General features: G+C 41.0%; 1 protein-coding gene across 6 annotated transcripts in view; it reads left to right on the top strand.

Annotated features, from left to right (window-relative positions):
- Positions 1–17,520, top strand: part of slc4a10a (solute carrier family 4 member 10a) — a 131,840-nt gene extending 114,320 nt beyond the window's left edge. For 2 of the 6 annotated variants that reach the window (XM_087273349.1, XM_087273350.1), the window contains 3 exons: positions 1,150–1,260; positions 3,656–3,692; positions 14,210–17,520. In XM_087273349.1, coding sequence (XP_087129475.1) covers positions 1,150–1,260; positions 3,656–3,668 — 124 coding nt within the window. In that variant the 3' untranslated portion in view covers positions 3,669–3,692; positions 14,210–17,520. Of the gene's footprint in view, positions 1–1,149; positions 2,544–3,655; positions 3,693–14,209 lie in introns of those variants that run through there. The other 4 variants (XM_087273346.1, XM_087273348.1, XM_087273345.1 and 1 more) reach the window with 2 other exon arrangements.
- The last annotated feature ends 2,151 nt before the right edge of the window (positions 17,521–19,671 follow it).

Below are 19,671 nucleotides of genomic sequence, written 5' to 3'. Positions count from 1 at the left end.
TTGGACAATTTTTAGTGCCTTTTTTTTAATGTATTTATTTATTTAGAAAGCTGTAGTCAGTAAGATTTCATTAGTTTAATTAATTGAATTATTTATTTTTAAAGATATTAATATTATTCTGCAAGCAAGCAGTAAATTGTTATAATTATATTACAGCTAACATTAACTTTCTTTCTTTGATGTAATAAAATGTAAAAATGTAAAAATGTACTGATCAGAAAAGAAAACATTCACTTTCATGTGGACTACAATTTTGCAACCATAAAGAACTATAAATCCCATCAAGCACCACACACACACACACCTGTTCCGATTTTCTGTTAATTACACACAGAAATGGCTGGGAGCTGCTCATGAACAAGTTAGATGGACTTTTTTATTTATTATTTTTATTTTTCTTATTTATACAGCAAACAAACACACAGATTTTGCTGAGTCTTGTTTAACTGTTTTGTGACATTAAGTTGCGTTTCCTTTGTCTTGCCTTGGCGTGTTTGACCCTTGCTTTGTTCTATTTGTTTACATTGCTTGCTGTCTGTACTGACCATTCGCCTGTTATTTGACAACACTTCTGGATTTGCCTGAATGTACCTGTTTAACCCTGTTGACCGTTGCATGCTTGACCATTCTCATAAAAAACCTGCATTTAGATCCTTAATTCCATTGTCAGTGTCCATCACATTACAGAGACTTTTAAAGCAATAGTAATAATAACATAAATTCAACTTAAAAATGTCATTTTAAATAAATTCAATTTTCAATTTTATTTTTATTTAATTAATTCTTATATATTAATATTATTTAAATATCATACAAATTAATATTATAACTACTTTAAAAATATTTAAAGAAAGGTTAATAAAAACCTTATTGAAGTGTTAATAACATTACATTTTTAAATCCTGAACATGAGTCTATTTGTTTTAGGAAATATTTTCAAAGCAATAATTATTATATTCAGTTATTTTTTTTATTTAATTAAAATTAATTTAAAAATTTCATTTACAACTATCCCTCTTTGGAATTCATGTAAAAATCTTAAATAGCTTCCTCTCTTCTTGAAGAAGAACTTTTTTTTCAAAATACATAGGATAACATTGTGTAAATAAGTATACAATTAAAAATGCATTTGTGTTTGTGTTTCTTAAGGGACGATCCATCCACAGTCAACATCACAGATGAAATGACAAAGACATCTTTTGGAAATGTCTGGAAAGGCCTAAACCCTGAAAGCGCCAACAAAGAAGAAAGCTCAAAAAGGTTTGGATTTAATATTCCCACAGAATATGTATCACTTCACATGCATGACACTTCAATCACCACAAACCTGCAAATGCTGCATTAGGATAGAGAAAAATACATCTTTATTTATGTTTCCAAGTTTCTAGCAGCAAGGATCCTCACTTTTTGTAAAACTGAACTCAAAATTAAAAAATTCTCACATTTTTATTAGGGCTGGGTTAAAACTAAGGATTTCTTTGATTTGATTCAGTTCTCATTTTAATGAACTGATATTGATTCTTAAATCTCAAGTCTCTCCTTTTTTCATGAAAGAGTCATAAAACACTTCTAATTTTTTTGAACTTTCGATTTTAGTAGATTTTAACTGATTTACAGTGTGTTGAACATAAATTAAGACAATGTTAATCTTTTAGATTAAATAGTAGGAAATAACTGGCTAATTTTGAGCTTTTCACCCAAATTTTATGAGAAGTTTGAGAAGCGCTGTCTCTGAATTATTCAGTCAAGCTGTGAGACCATGCGAAAACCATTTATTATGGATCAGGGTTCCAGTAATGCTGTCAGACCACTGAGTCTGTACTGAAATATTTAAAAAAAAACATGATAGCAGCGTTTTGAGTGCTGCTGAGTGGAAACTGCAGATTTTTGCATTGTGTTTATGCGTATTTAACAGATATGGTTGTGATTGGCTCTAATGATCATCGGTTTACAAGAGCACTCGTGAGGACACTGGAGAGTTTGAAAGCTGAGTCTGTTAGCTGATCCGTCAGTGGATTGAAACAACATTTTTTTGTCCTTTTAGTGTAGATATGTATGTATCTACATTTTAAAATAAGCACTCTTTAAATATTACAATTTAAGAGAGAGAGCAGACTCTGAGCTGTGAGTGCATCGGAGCAGAGTTCATTAATATTCACAATCATTCCAAATATGGTCATAACAGACCTGATTCTAGGGGTAATTCCTCTGTTCATAAATTAGCATGTATAACCTTTTAAAGAGAATTTGGGAAACTACAAAAGCCACATATCTACTATGTAGATATCAGAGATGTCAGTTTAACTTATTGAATCAATGCTCCTTTAATTCTGAGGTAGACGTGAACTGAAAGACGGGGGTTTCCTGATCCTTTAAGCTGATGTGCAAATCAACCTTCCTTTAATTTTTTCAATGAAATTGCTGTACCGTAATCATAATAAGCTTTGTGCACTGTCAAAGCCTTTTGAAACTTAAACAATGAATAATTATTTGATGCTCCAAAATGTGGCATTTATTTACCACAATTCAAACAAAGAAGAAAACATTTTAGAGCACAAAATAAACACACACAAAAAACAAGTACAACTTTCTAAAATGCCTCTTGTAATTGCTCAAACTATGTTTTAAATGGAGAAAACCATCCATATTGTAAAATAAAAAATAAACAATAATGTTGCATTTACCCTCTACAGTCTCTAGTCTCTATAACTTAATAATTAAGTAGAAAAAAGTTAGCTTTTTACTTAACCTGTTGTTTAGTATTTATTACAGCATATTTTATGATGTTTTATTTATGAAAACTACTGAAATATTTCAGTATATTTCACAATACAGTAGTTGATTTCACAAAAATGTCACTGAAATTAAAAAATAGTCCCTAAAATGTATTCAAATGTAAAAAAAAAAAAACAACAACTATCAAATCAAATAAGATCTAAACAACTTCAAATTCTAAACCTAATTCAAATCAAATCGTGAAATTTGTGTCAAAACCCAGTCCTAACTTTTATTCTTAGAGCAGAGTTTGGTTATATCTGAGCCCTCTCATAAAATCCCTTTAGAAAGCAGTATGCAGGACTCCTGATGAAAGTTTGAATCAATTCCCAGTAGAACTGAATATGGATGAAGTCAAATTCTTAGTTGACTGTATAAGCCGGATTTTAATTTAAAGGATATATAGCTCACCCAAGAAAACTAATATTTTGCTCACCTCAAGACACACAGGATATAGGTGTTTATCTGCAATACAACATTTAACATTAAAAAATAATGTTTTAGCTAAATCTATGTTTTTGATTATTTAGAAAATGCTGGTCACAAATTATTGTGATGATTTCTCACATTATTACAGTTTATTCGCTACAGAAAATGACAAAAAAATATGACTAGAGCTCAGCTTTTCACTGTTAAACCCTGTCAGAATAAATTCATCTTGTGGGTTGCAAGAACCAATAAGATTAAACTTAATATCTTTACTATTTTATTAAAATCTTTAATTAGAAAGATTAAATGACCAGCAGATTTTTGGGTGAACTATCCCTTTAAATTAGATTAGAATCCTAAATGCACAACATTATGATCTGTTTAGTAAAATCTTTCAAATGGAAGTGTGAACATCAGGCTCATGTCATGACTGAATTTTTCATCCCATAAGCTCCCTGTCCTAATGTCTCAGATGCTGATTTCTGAAGGTAAGACGCAACCTGACCCGTCTGTGCACGATCACTGTATACACACTAGTGCTGTGGGTGTCTGGCCTCCATCTTTAATTCGTGTTTCCTGAATGTTCAAACCTTTGCGTCTTCCTCGTCAGATTTTAACAACAATTAAATCATTGTGGGTTTACAAGTGGCACCTTTTTAAAATAAAACACTTGCATTTCATTATAAGGGCATTTTGGCTCTATGTGCTTGTTTTTGTGGATTTGTTAAGAGTGTTGAATGCATGAAAAAGCATGATTTATGGATCATATGTCAAACATAACTCAGTTGGGCCAGATGAATATGTATGAAAAGGTTTGTCTAAGCGGAAGCATGCAATTCATTAAATGTATTTCAGATGCTTTTCTTTCTGACTTTAATATATTTTGATTCTAGTATTGTATTATTATTATTATTTATTATTAATTTTTTGATTAAGTGCATCTTTGTTCATATGCACCCACACACACATATTTCTGCATTCTAAACTTGCATTTTTTTTAAAATAATGAAGGCTAAAAACACACAAACACAGAGATTTCAAATATTTCTAATATTTAAAAATATTAAGCCATTAAACCATATACATTTTCGCTGTCAATATTGATAGTTATCAGATATAAAGTTATCATTATGCGATAAAATATACTGACACTGTTGCATTTATCAGGTGATTAGTGACCTTATATACTTTTCACAAAAAAATCTAAACTTAGATATTTGAATTTTTATGTTTTTATTTTTATTTTTATTATGAATGAATACTAGGAAGGTTTAAGAATGCCTTATTTCCACTAAGCGGTGCGTTATAGTTCAGTATACAGGCTTACTTTTCCACTGCTAACAGTACCCGTACTTAATTGTGATCAACATAATATTGTTTTGAAGACGAATGCCCAATGTTCACATGCCATATCACATATTTTGTGCACTATTTTAATTCTTTATCCTTATTATATCCGATATAAGGTTGATGTCAGAATTATTAGCTCCTTTCAAATTTTTATTCTTTTTTTTTTTAAACATTTCCTTAATTATGTTTAACAGAGCAAGGAAATTTTCCCAGTATGTCTGATAATATTATTTCTTCTGGAAAAAGTCTTATTTGTTTTATTTTTAGCTAGAATAAAAGCAGTTTTAAATTTTTAAACACCATTTTAGGGAAAAAAATTATTAGCCCCTTTAAGCTATATTTTTTCTTGATCGTCTACAACACAAACCATTGTTATACAATACCTTGCCTAATTACCCTAATCTGCCTATTTAACCTTATTACCCTAGTTAAGCCTTTAAATGTCACTTGAAGCTGTGTAAAAGTGTCTTGAAAATTATCCAGTAAAATATTATTTAATGTTATCTTGGCAAAGATAAAATAAATCCATTATTAGAAATGAGTTATTAAAACTATTATGTTTAGAAATGTGTTGAAAAAATCTGCTCTCCGTTAAACAGAAATTGGGGAAAAAAATAAACAAGTGGTCGAATAATTCAAGGGGGCTAATAATTCTGACTTCAACTGTATATTATTTTAATTATCTGTATAATATTTTATTAACTGTGTAATTTTTTATTTTTATTTGTAAAGATATTTGCGTATTGCTGTACACCCCTGTGTGTATTAAGCAATGTGCAAGCGAGGCAACAAATGCGTTCTGCGCTAGACAATAGACCAGCTTTGTTCTGGTCTATTGAACAATCTATTATAGTTTCTCAAAATAGCACACACCATTAATGTGCCTCAACACACATCCTTTTTTAGATTACAACGCCTATGGGCACACATCTGAGCGCAAATGCGTTTGCCATTTAAACAGCGTGGTGCAAAATGTCAAAACGACTCTTGCGCCAAGCTGAAAGTAGCAAACAACAATTGCGTCACGCCTTGTGCTGCATTGCGCCGGGTTTATGATAGGGCCCAAAGAGTATTTCAGAAGAGTATGTCCATGACCAAAATGCAACCTCCAGTGGCAGCCTCCAAAGTGAGTCGGTTATTAATTAGCATATAATATTAATTAATTATTAATTAGCATATAACGTAAACATTACGAACATAAACATTAGGTGAGCAGGATACATTGTAACCTCGTGTCCTAACAACACGCTACATGACGTGATAAGCAATTTGGCTGTTTGCACCAGATGAAACATGGTAGAAATTCATATACAGCCTTTCAGAAGCATATAATAGTGAACTTAATACCTAAATGTTAAGGTTTATAATCTAATTAATACAAAATAAACCTCTTTAACGATATTAAATGTACATGCTGATTTCTGAAGTTCAATTTCAAGTGATTCATTTTATTTTCAAGATATGAGGTGAACTATCTGCTGCTGCTTTTAGTAGAATGGCAATAAATGTCAATAAATGCATTCAAACTTACACTTGTCAATTTTCTGTTGTTCAGCTGCAAGACACATAAGTCGTTTCTAAAATATTTATTTAAAGGGTTTTCTAAAACAAAAACTAATTATTAACAAAAAAAATCTTATTTCTATCGCATACCATAACTTTTACTTAGAACACTGTTTAAATCAGCCTTAAATCAGCCTTTAGACTTGATGCACACTCCTGTTGATGTCATCAATCTGGCAACCTACGCTTGCATGTGTGCAATTTCTAGTTCAACCATTGAGTGTCAAACTTACATACTGCACCTTTAGTATCTGGCTAGGGGACCACCAATGAAAACTAGTCTGGGCGGGTTTGGATGTATTTACTTTCTTTTGTAACACTGATTAATGTACGCTCCCTTTTGTTGTGGAAAAAATTAACTAAAGTATAATATATGTTAAGTGTATAACGCTTAGACACGACATCTGAACAGTCCTCTAAACAACAATAGAGGACATACAGCAGATCCTGTTCCCCTTCGGTTGGGGAACTTCAGTGCCATGAATGGGAGGATTCGTATCAGAAGCCGCTTATCTGGAGAGTATTGAACGGGCCAATGAATGAAATTAATTGGCAGCGTAAGCTTGCGCAGGTGTGCGACATCTGCAATCATCTCAGCATATAAGCACACCTGAAGCCAGCAGACGCCATCCTTTTCGCTTCAGATCCTTTCTGAGTGAGTCGATGAGGGTTCCTCTTGCTGATCAGCACTTCAGAGCGAACGAGTGTGTCTCCCGGTCCAGAGTGGGTCTTCGCGGTGGCAGACGGTCGAGCTGGGTTACTCCCTTGCCTGCGGTTCTTTGGGTCCGGTCCTCCAGAGCGGTGCGTATAGTTGCAACTTTCCTAAAAGAGCAACACAGTCGTGCAGCACGTCCTTTTCAGGATGGCGCTCCGACTGTGCGTTTCTGGATGCGGGGGTTTCCTGTCTCCGGATGATGGACACGATCACTGCATTGCATGTTTGGGGGTCCAGCATGTTAATGCGGTGCTCGCGGGCGGTTCATGTCGTCATTGCGATGCCATGACCGTTGCACAGCTAAGATCGCGGCTAACTTTCGCAAGAGAGCGAGCCACCCCAGTTGCCTCCTGTTCTAAAAAAGCAGCGGGCGCTCGGGCAGATCTGAGGGTTTCAGCGGGAGCTAATCCGCCGCCCACGGGCTCGCGGACCTCTCGCTCCTCACGGCGCTCCATCCAAGCTTCGGGTGGTGAGAGTGATCCGTCTAACCAGATGGTAGCTCTCACACTCGCTGACACCGGAGATCAGATGTCCTCCGCGGCATCGGAGGGTGGGCTTTCACTGTCCGACGAAGATCCGGACCCGCTCGCCCCCTCCGGGCAGGTGAGCGCTGTCAAATCGGATCCTGAAGCGGACATGTTAGCCGTGCTTTCCCGGGCTGCTTCGGCCGTGGGGTTGGAGATGGTTTATCCCCCAGCTCCGCGGCCGGACCGACTAGATGGGTGCTACGTAGAGGACCAGAAGGCGAAGCCTTCGAAGCCTCTCGTCCCCTTCTTCCCGGAAGTGCACAGTAGGCTCACGCAGTCCTGGAGGGCACCTTTCTCTGCCCGTGCTGCGAGTGCCTCCGCCCTCACCGCCCTTGACGGCGGAGCTGCCAGGGGGTATGAGGCGATCCCGTCAGTGGAGCGCGCTATCGCGGTCAATCTTTGTCCGCGCGGCGCCTCTACGTGGCGGGGTTTGCCCCGCCTCCCGTCCAAAGCCTGTAGGTTGTCTGCCTCCCTCGGAGCCAGAGCTTATAAGGCTGCGGGCCAGGCTGCTTCTGCTTTGCACGCGATGGCCACCTACCAGCGCTACCAAGCGCAGGCGCTGGCCGAGCTGCACGAGGGCGGGTCCAACCCAAGCTTATTACATGAGCTGCGCACCGCGACCGACTATGCTCTTCGGACTACTAAGTCCGCCGCGTGTGCGCTGGGGAGGACGATGTCCACACTTGTGGTTCAGGAACGCCACCTCTGGCTAAACCTGGCCGATATGCGCGACGTTGACAAAGTTCGCTTTCTTGACTCGCCCATATCCCAGGCTGGCCTGTTCGGCGACACCGTCGGTGAATTCACCCAGGAATTCAAGGCGGTGAAAGAGCAGTCGGATGCGATGGGCAATGTCATCTATCGGCGTGGCCGTAAGCCCGCTCCGCCCGCCGAGCCATCCACCTCCGCTGTTCCTCGCCGAGGGTGCCCGCCAACGAGTGCTGCCCCGCCCCCGCCTGCGCCTCCGGCCAAGCGGGCGCGGCGTTCACCTCGAAAGCAGGCAGCCCCTCCTGCCCAGGGCGCCGTTAAGTCCGGTAAACGGACCGCGAAGCGTCCCTGAGACAGGCCATCCGGAGAAGAGGAAACTTGCTCTTTCCCCGCTGGAGGGCGGGGCCCCGATAACAACGGTACTTTTCAGTGCCACCAAAACATCAGTAAAAGAGCACTTTTTCCCTTCCCCGGATGTGACTGCACGAGTTCTGCCAGTCCGGGACGCGCTGCCTTCCGGCTCGCAGACTCTACGTGCTTCGCCAGTGGCTCACGAGCGCTGGGGGGACGGTCTCCCTTCCCTCAGCCCTCCAGCCCCCTCTCCGGAGTCAGGGTGCGGAGCCAGAGCGAATCGCTCTCCTCCAGCTTTTCCGCGGGACCCTCGTGCTTCCCGGATCAGCACACCCACTCCGCGCTGCCCCACCGCTGGTACGTCAGCGATTGTAGCGATGACTCCATTAGCGAGGGCTCTGCCTGCCTGGTTAGCGCGGGCCAGCCCCTCGCGGTGGCTCATACGCACAATCAGACTCGGTTACGCGATTCAGTTCGCGAAACGGCCCCCCAAGTTTACGGGCGTGTATTTCTCCAGGGTCAACCCCCTGTCCGCCCCTGTCTTGCGAGAGGAGATTGCTGCCCTCCTGGCGAAGGGTGCAATCGAGCCGGTTCCTCCAGCCGAGATGGAGAGTGGGTTTTACAGCCCATACTTCATCGTACCCAAAAAGAGCGGTGGGTCACGGCCAATCCTAGATCTGCGCGTTTTGAACCGCTGTCTGCACAAGCTGCCGTTCAGAATGCTCACGCAGAGGCGCATTCTCCAATGCGTTCGTCCTCGGGATTGGTTTGCAGCCATAGACCTGAAGGACGCGTATTTCCATGTCTCCATTCTTCCACGCCACCGCCAATTTCTGCGGTTTGCGTTCGAGGGTCGAGCGTGGCAGTACAAGGTCCTCCCTTTCGGGCTCTCTCTGTCTCCGCGGGTCTTCACCAAACTCGCGGAGGGTGCCCTAGCGCCCCTTCGGCTCGCGGGCATTCGCATACTCAGTTATCTCGACGTATGGCTGATTTTAGCCCACTCGCGGGAGCAATTGATTGTGCACAGGGACGAGGTGCTTCGGCATCTCCGCCTACTGGGGCTTCAGGTCAACCGAGAAAAGAGCAAACTCGCCCCCGTGCAGAGGATTTCTTTTCTCGGGATGGAGCTGGACTCGATCACCATGGTAGCGCACCTCTCCGAGGAACGCGCTCGCCTGTTGCTGAACTGTCTGAGGGAGCTCGACAGCAACTAGTGGTCCCACTGAAGTTCTTTCAGAGGCTCCTGGGGCATATGGCATCCGCAGCCGCCGTCACGCCGCTCGGGTTGCTCCATATGAGACCACTTCAGCACTGGCTTCACGATCGGGTCCCCAGACGCGCATGGCACGCGGGCACACACCGGGTCTCGGTTACTGCGCTGTGTTGCCGCGCCCTCAGCCCTTGGAACGACCCCTCGTTTCTACAGGCCGGTGTGCCTCTAGGACAGGCGTCCAGCCATGTTGTTGTTTCAACAGACGCTTCCAACACGGGTTGGGGGGCCGTGTGTCGCGGGCATGCGGCTGCGGGCCTCTGGAAGGGTGCCCAGCTGCATTGGCATATCAATCGCCTAGAGCTGTTGGCAGTGTTCCTCGCTCTCCACCGCTTTTTACCGGTGCTGGAGCGGCAACACGTGCTGGTCAGGACGGACAGTACGGCGGCGGCTGCGTATATCAACCGCATGGGGGGTATGCGCTCTCGCCGCATGTCTCAGCTCGCCCGCCGTCTGCTCCTCTGGAGTCACCCGCGGCTGAATCGCTGCGCGCCATTCACGTCCCAGGCACGCTCAATCGTGCAGCCGATGCGCTCTCACAACAGCTGTTACGCCCTGGAGAATGGAGACTCCACCCCGAGTCTGTTCAGCTGATATGGGCGCGATTCGGGGAGGCCCAGATCGATCTGTTTGCTTCCCCCGAGAACGCTCACTGCCAGTTGTTTTTTTCCCTGACCGAGGGCTCTCTCGGCACGGATGCACTGGCCCACAGCTGGCCTCGGGGCATGCGCAAGTATGCGTTTCCCCCAGTGAGCCTGCTCGCGCAGTTTCTGTGCAAGGTCAGGGAGGACGAGGAACAGGTTCTGCTAGTTGCGCCCCTTTGGCCCAACCGGACCTGGATATCAGAGCTCTCACTCCTCGCGACGGCCCTCCCCTGGCGGATCCCTTTGAGAGAGGACCTACTCTCTCAGGGACAGGGCACCATCTGGCACCCTCGCCCCGATCTTTGGAACCTCCACGTGTGGTCCCTAGACGCGAGGAAGACTTAGGTAACCTACCGACTGCGGTGGTTAATACCATCACTCAGGCTAGAGCCCCCTCCACGAGGCGCGCCTACGCCCTGAAGTGGAGTCTATTCACTGAATGGTGCGTCTCTCGCAGAGAAGACCCCCGAAATTGCCAGATTAGTGTTGTGCTCTCTTTCCTTCAAGAGAAGTTGGACAGCAGGCTGTCGCCCTCCACTCTCAAGGTTTACGTGGCCGCCATCTCCGCTTATCATAGCGCGGTAGCTGGCGGCACCGTGGGAAAGCATAACCTGGTCATTCAGTTCCTTAGGGGTGCTAGGCGAATTAATCCATCTCGCCCCCCTCTCATGCCCTCTTGGGATCTCGCCCGCGCGAGTCTGCGATCCGATCCCTTTGAGCCACTCGAATCAGTATCTCTAAGATTTCTGTCCCTGAAGACAGCTCTGCTGGTTGCGTTGGCCTCCATCAAGAGGGTCGGGGACCTGGAGGCATTTTCGGTCAGTGACTCGTGCCTGGAATTCGGGCCGGATTACTCTCACGTTATCCTGAGACCCCGCCCCGGTTATGTGCCCAAGGTTCCTACCACCCCCTTTAGAGATCAGGTAGTGAACCTGCAAGCGCTGCCCCCGGAGGAGGCAGACCCAGCCCTTTCTTTACTTTGTCCAGTTCGCGCTCTGCGCATTTATGTGGACCGTACTCAGAATTTTAGATCATCTGAGCAGCTCTTTGTCTGTTATGGCGGTCGGCAGCAGGGAAGTGCCGTATCGAAACAAAGATTATCCCACTGGATTGTGGATGCCATTTCACTCGCTTATTCGAGTCGAGGTCAGCCGTGTCCCCCGGGAGTACGTGCACACTCCACTCGGAGCGTTGCATCCTCTTGGGCGCGTGCACGCGGCGCCTCTCTAACAGACATCTGTAGAGCTGCGGGCTGGGCGACACCCAACACATTTGCAAGGTTTTACAATCTGCGAGTGGAGCCGGTTTCCTCAAGGGTATTAGGTAACCCTTTGGTGATTGAGGAGACAACTCGGTAGGGTGTTGAAACACGCTTGCTGCGCCATTCTCCCTAACACGGAGGTACGTGCGCCTTTTTATCTGTCAGTAAAGTTCCCCGTCAGGTGAGCCCTGCAGATTCCTCCGTGGCCCCCAGCACTGACTCAGCGGAGGAGTCACTTGCTGGCCCGCGTTTTGGGTATAGGTGCCTGCTATGCGTGATCCCCACTAGGCGATCCCATATGCTTATTCCGCCACGGTTAAGTCCCCCCCCTGGGCGGACCCGTGTCTTCCCTCTCCGCTAACCACTCTTTGCTATGCGTACTCCCCCTTTTTAGGGCTAGTCCATAGGTAAATTCTGCCATCTATCCCCCCCTTGGGTAACGGATGGCCTCCGCAGCGTCCTCCCTATCGGGATTGCACGCTTCCCAACGTACTGTCGTATTTCCTAGAATTATCTAGATGCTCACGACTTCCCAAAAAATATATCTAAATCCGTAAAACTTCTGTTGAAGTAGGATAAATTAGGGCCAGGGACACGTTGGAGGACCGCGCCCCCCATGATGTGGGTGCGTCACGCTTGCTTGACTATCTCCTCATCGGGGGTGTTGGTAAGGTGCAGTAATTATGGCGCTTTCCATATTCTCCCATTCATGGCACTGAAGTTCCCCAACCGAAGGGGAACGTTCGAGGTTACAGAAGTAACCCTTCGTTCCCCGAGGAGGGGAACGGAAGTGCCATATTCCGTCGCCATAATGACTGTCCCTTAGCTGTTTGAAAGTCTCTTCAGCTTAAAAGGATGGCGTCTGCTGGCTTCAGGTGTGCTTATATGCTGAGATGATTGCAGATGTCGCACACCTGCGCAAGCTTACGCTGCCAATTAATTTCATTCATTGGCCCGTTCAATACTCTCCAGATAAGCGGCTTCTGATACGAATCCTCCCATTCATGGCACTTCCGTTCCCCTCCTCGGGGAACGAAGGGTTACTTCTGTAACCTCGAACGTTCTTGCTTCTTTGCACAAGAATCGACAGACTTTTTTAAAAGCATGATTCATTGCTGCGCTCTGTCATTTTATTATTACAGTGCTGTAAATGGCATTTCCTATATCATTGTTCCCCTGGCTTTTTGGACTCATAAGCGACAATTCTCAGTAAGTCAGCTTTCAGCAGTGAGTCAAGCTCCACCCTTTTGGTTGCACACATTTGTGCTAGCTACCCATATGAACGGGTCCCAAAAAAGTGGTACATATAGTGGAAACAGAAAGAAATGTGCATCAATCTGTAAATACTGGACTGTCACTGTACCATTAAGTGAAAACGAGCCATTACTTATTTAAGATGGAGGAAGGAGTTGTTCATGAGATTCTCTTTTGCACCTGTGCTTTTAATAGATTACATGAATGTGATTATTTTAACTCACTCAAAAAATAAATATATTTTTGCTTGATCAAACTACTTATGTAAAATGAGCTGAAACAACACAATTCTTAAAATTTCATTTTAACTTAATTTCTTTATGTTTAATCCACATAAGTTTGTTAAAACTTTTAAGTTAACTTAATTGATTTGCATTGGGACAACATGTATGAATTGTGTGGAACCCTGCATTTTTTACAGTGCTGCTCTTGCACTTCAAACTCATTTAAAATTAGTTAAACAACACAATTTTTTTTTTTTTTTTTTTGGAAAAACTTAATTCTTTTATGTTCAATCCAAATTTGTCAACTTAAAGTTGACAAAAAAATGTTGTCAACTTTTTTTCCAGTGTGGTAGCCTGCATTGGTCATTATGAAAATGAGCTGCTGAACGTGTGTTCTTAAATTTACATGTTATCAGTACTTTTATGGATGTGCTGTTTAGTAAATATTTGAATCAGTTGACAGCAAATCCTAACCAGGGTGTAGAATTGGCATGGACGGATTGGACGTGTCCCCACCAATATCCACCAATTATTGAAATATAATGATTTAATCGACTTCAGAATAAAATAATGCTCTGTCAACCCTTAGTAACCAACACGTTACTACAAGTCAAGTTCGCTATGAGTTCACTGTAATACTATTAACCAGGGTAGTGCAAATAATTCAGTGAACTTAAGTAAATCAAAATTCAGTTTCCATGTTGGGCTCCATTATTTTAAAAATCCATAATCGGGATAAAACAGTCCAACTGTGTCACACTCCTCAAAATTTCTCTACATTTATACCTCTTCAAAGCCCAACTGCTGTATAATCATATGAACTGATTTTTGCAGCATGGAACAGGATTGTTATTTGTATTATTAAGTGTTTATTTCATATTATTAAGTACTTTATTCTTGTTTTTAAAAGTGCAAAAAGGATTTACGCAATGCATGCACTCTAGGGATTTATGTCTTCACTAATGTCAAGAGCAAATCTACACTTTTGAATCCCAATAATCTTGCTTTAATTTTTAAGCATTAACATTTAACTCGCATGAATCTTTTTCTTTTACTCCAAGTACAACATATTGACCTCACTGTTTACTGGCTGACTTATAAACTGTGATGATGTGAATCTTTGTGTATTGTTGTGCAGCTCAACAGTTATGGGTGCCACTGGACAAGAGCGAAGCGATGAAGACAAAGAGAACGATTTGGATAGAGAGACGAGTTTGTGAGTTGATGTATTTGGAAACTCTCTGTATCGTGCCACACTACAAGCACTACTTTATGCTTCTGTTCTGTAGGTCTGTGTGTGCCAGTCTGTGCCCAGGCACTTGTTGTATTTACATGTTATATTTACATGTTTTTATATATGTTTGAGCGCGTGTGTGGAGATGAGTGCGACTGAATTTGTATGATTGAATCTGCCACCCACAAGGACGATTGTTGGGTTGCGTTTTCCAGTCTAACGGTCCAATTGTAGTTTCACCTGTAGGTAAATAAAATAAGGTTACTTTTGTTTTCAGCCAGGTAGACCGTATTTTGTATGTTTTATAATTTTTTTGACTGTAGATCCTATTGAAATCTCTCGTCTTATAGCCTGTACGTGTTTTTAATATACAATTCATTTTTTTTATTACACATAAATGATTGATATTCATTCACATAGTTAAAATATTGTATTAACGTGAAGCAATTTCTGATAGAAGATGCAAAATGTACAGAGCCTGGGAAGGGATGTGATGGTGGGGGAAAAAACTGGGTGGGAGAAAAAAAAGTGGGTGTGAGGAAAAAAAAACATTCCCTCAAAAAGATTTATCTCGCAAAGATGTTTTGCATTCCCTCGCAAAACTCTTCTGCCACACTTCCTGTTCACTTCATACATGTCAACACACCCATTTTGCCAGGATTCTCCAATGTTGTACCATTCTATTCCATTATCATCCTATCATTAAGTAATTTTCCATATTTCTCATATTACATTAATATTAAAACATGTAATATTAAACATTAATATTAAAAATGTCTCCATTCACCTTCTTTACAATAATGCTGTGCATCGACCATCCCACTTCATATGCAACCCCTTGAATCTGCGAATGCATGTACAGTATTAGCGCTGACTGATAGATGCGCTTCTTATGATAAACTGATCCCAGATCAGCTTCTGTACATGTCCATTTAAAGAGGAGCGAAAGTGCAGGACACTTTGGGATTTGGATACGTGTTTAAACAGATAAACACTCTTAATAATATGTAAACATGTCTGTCTTGCGCGTTTTATTTTGAACACAACTAATTTTCTTTTAAATGAGCACAAATAGTTACTAAAGTGTTCGAATGCTTTCATTATAGATCTGAGCATTCTTACAGTGACACCTCTGTTATTAAACAAAACAAAACGAGAGATTTATTTGCTGCTCTTCACTTGTTTGATAGCAGAGGTGTTGCTTTAAACGGCGTGTACAGAAGCTGATCTTGAGTGCTTATACATACATTCGCTGATTCAGGGGTTGCATATGAAGAGCAATGATCGACGCACAGCTTTTTAGGGAGAAAGTGAGACATTTTTATATTAATTCCAGTATGCTTTCAAGATTAAAAATATGGGAGAAATATGGGAAAGTACTTAATGATAGGATGATAACAGGAAAGAATGGTAAAATACAGGAGAATCCTGGCAAAAATGGAAAGGTTGACATGTATGAAGTGAACAGGAAGTGTTTATGAAAAAACAGCAAACAACAATTTTTTGTGAGGGAACGCTAAAACTTCTTTGCAATCCCTCACAAAACATCTTTGCATTCCCTCACAAAAATCTTTGCCTTCCCTCACAAAACATCTTTGCATTCCCTCACAAAACATCTTTGCCTTCCCTCACAAAACATCTTTGCATTCCCTCACAAAAATCTTTGCCTTCCCTCACAAAACATCTTTGCATTCCCTCACAAAACATCTTTGCCTTCCCTCACAAAACATCTTTGCATTCCCTCACAAAACATCTTTGCATTCCCTCACAAAACATCTTTGCATTCCCTCACAAAACATCTTTGCCTTCCCTCACAAAACATCTTTGCCTTCCCTCACAAAACATCTTTGCATTCCCTCACAAAACATCTTTGCATTCCCTCACAAAACATCTTTGCCTTCCCTTACAAAACATTTTTGCATTCCCTCACAAAACATCTTTGAATTCCCTCACAAAACATCATATTTTTTTTTCTTCAACCCAGTTTCCCCCCCCCCCCCACTATCACGTCCCTTTTGGTTCTTCGTAAGACATAGTTCTATCAGCTTTTTAAAATGACTGCGTGAAAATGTCATCTTTGCATTCCCTCACAAAACATCTTTGCATTCCCTCACAAAACATCTTTGCATTCCCTCGCAAAACATCTTAATGAGGGAACGCAAATACTTAAAAATATATATATTTTCCTAACACTATTTTTTTTCTTCCACTCGTTTTTTTCTCCAACCCAGTTTTTTTCCCCACCATCACGTCCCTTCCGGATCTCCGTAGAAACATAGTTCTATCAGCTTTTAAAAATGTCTGCGTGAAAACGTCGGTTACATCACTTCATACATTACTCGATGTTACCATTTACTACTTACGAACAGTGACCAATATTTGTAAAAAATACTTTTATGAACAGTTTGGGGAATTTTATAGTTTTTCCCTACAAACACAAACTTGTACTTGTTTTAATCTAAATTTTCTTGAACCTCTTGATATGAAACACACCCATGTTCATAAATTTACTTGATTATTATTTTTTTCTTGCTGTTGTGGTTGTTGTTTTTAATTTTTTTATTTTTGAACACAAAGCTTTATCTCATTCTGTGTAGCACTCGACCATGCAAATAATAGTAAACATATATTTTGTTAAAATGTTGCATATAATAAAAGTGTATTTGACAATGTTTCTGAGTGACAGGGCATCTGTTTCCTCTTCAAGACTCATTTAAAAGCCGTAAAGAGACCTCATCGCTCTGACGAACGAATTAAACTATTACTGCCGAGAATACAAAAACCATACAAGAAATGCAATAATATTCATTGCCATAAGAGGGGCATTATAACATGTACTAACCAGAAACGGTCTGTGATCATCGACACATGTACATGTGATTCTGTATTTTTGTCTGTGTGTATAATCTTAAATAACTCAACTTGTGGATAGATTTAAATATGTATAGAATGGGGAGATGAATGTTTTCATGTTACTGTCAGTGTTATTACAGTGTTTTGCCATTTTGGGAATATGGTTGATGAGACCACGACACGCACATTTACGTCATGCACATGTCGACAGAATAAAGTATTCTGTTGATTTCACTGTAAAAAAAAAAAAAAGCATTACTTCCTAAAGAAGCCTCTGTTGTTTATTAAATTATTCATTCAGATGAACATGTATGCTACAACTGTGAGAATTTTTCATCAGAATAAATGTGACTACAAATATACGGATGCCAGAGTGTGTTTTCTTTCAGTTTTTCTCACGTTTTTACTAGTCGATTTAAATGTTTCAAATCTATTTGCTTCTTGAATAATTACACAATTGTTATGAAATGAAGAACATTTTAACATAATTAAACCTGTTTATCTTGTCATTATTTATTTGGTGCAAAGTCAACTATTGGATTGAAAGAATAACTTGCCAAAAAAAAAAAAACTTTTCTAGATGTACTTTTTTCAAGGACATTTTAACAGTATAAAAGGACAACTAATACTAGGTTCAGCCAATTTACAATGAATAAGACCTCTAAAGGTGATCTCAAGTTTAGTGACAAAATACAACCTTCACCCTGTCAAACCTTTATCCAGCTTAGCCAATCAGATCAAAGGATTTAATGCCATCATTTTCTATGATGTTGTAAGGCTTGAAGCTTACGCTGCTATTCTGAACCAATAATCGGAAACAGGAAGCAGTTGAAGGATGGCGTGTTTAAATCCATTATTTATCTGACTCCATTGTAATTAATCTGACTCCATTAAAGTTGTTATCATCATTGATAAAGAGAAAGAATCTCTACGTCTTAAAGCAGGCAAAGTTGTTTATTAAGTTACATGATCAAATATACAGACATTAGAATGACACAAACTAACATACTGTATAAAGAAATTAGCTGTAACATATGCACTGCTGAGCAACAAAGACAGTGAAACTGCCTTTGTTAGCATACGAGGCTACGCACTGGTGTGCGGGAGATGCAGAGTAAAAGCCATTCTCCCAGATCAACAGTTACCTTTCCCTATTATACCCTGAGCAAAGCTTTGTCAAACATGAGTGAAAACCAACCCCCAAAACCAGCTGAACGTGAGAACAAAGTTGAAGAGATGAAGTGGGGGAGAAGTACATTAACATACTCTCCTCAGGCCATGACCCAACAATAGTAAATATATTGTAGATTGAAACACAATTAATCAATGTCTCTGTTGATTTCATCACTACAACACTGAAGTCATAAACTGTCAAATAACACCAAACATGACAAAGATATCAGAAGGAAGAACACAAGCAGATTAATTGTGTATGGTGAAGAGCACATGGTTACTGTAAGCAAATGGCAGAGATGTGTATAGGAGCTGTGAGGAACTCTGCCTCACCAGGAGGACCCATCCCATGCTTGGAATGTCTCAGTAGTCCTTCATTAGCATAGAAGGAAATATATATCATATTTTCTCAGCTTACAAACCCCTCTCAGGTTCATTGGACCTCAGAAATTATAAAAGGTCCACATGTGACCTCAAATAAAAGCTGAGAAGAGTAATCCAGTGTCTCCTTTGGCAGAGCAGTGCAGACTGATGATGATCATTGTCAATGACGCTCAGAAGATATACACACAGAACACCTTTTCCTGTCAGGTGTAGGCATAGTCAGATAATCACATGGGGACACTTGTCAGGATGTCTTGTCTGGATCCTAATGTCCATTTCACAAGATGTATGTCCGTCTCTGGCTTAGGAAGCCAAGTAAACTCTGATATCTGTGGGATTTAGTATATCTTGTGGAGGGCGTCTTCAATTCTCCAGTGTTTGTGTTCCACACTGAAGCTGCCTTTACCTTCATGCACAGAAAATGATTTGCAAAGGAGAGCAACCCATGAAAACTGAAAGAGGCATTCATTGACGATGTATAACTGGTGACAGAACAGCAAAAGAATAACCATGGCAATGAGAAGAAAAACATATCTGCAAAACTGGCATATGAGGTTATATGGCAATATAAGCATGTAGTAGTTCAAATATCAATATAATGGCATTTCAAATTAAAACTCAATGTCCGAAGACAAAATAAATGACATATAATGTAATGTTTGCTCAGAATATAATGAAGGGAAAGTAACAACATGATAGGGATTATAATCTTTCTGGTGTTTAGAAAGAAAGCAAAAAAATAAAATAAAAACAATTTGGTTGATTATGAAGTGGCCAAATTAAAAACGTGAAAAAAAGTGAAAAGTGAAAAAAGTTGTGAAAAACAAGACAAATAAATGGGACCTTTGGAAAGATTGAAATATTGTAATATATGTTGATTCCAAACCCCTCTCTGATAGTAGGAGCACCAACAAAATAAATGAATATGGTGTAAAAACAAAAAATGGGACTTAATG

This window comes from Danio rerio, chromosome 11 (genome assembly GCF_052040795.2).
Source record: "Danio rerio strain M-AB ecotype USA chromosome 11, GRCz13ab, whole genome shotgun sequence".
Lineage (NCBI taxonomy): Eukaryota > Metazoa > Chordata > Actinopteri > Cypriniformes > Danionidae > Danio > Danio rerio.
This window is presented reverse-complemented; position numbering and strand designations above follow the sequence as displayed.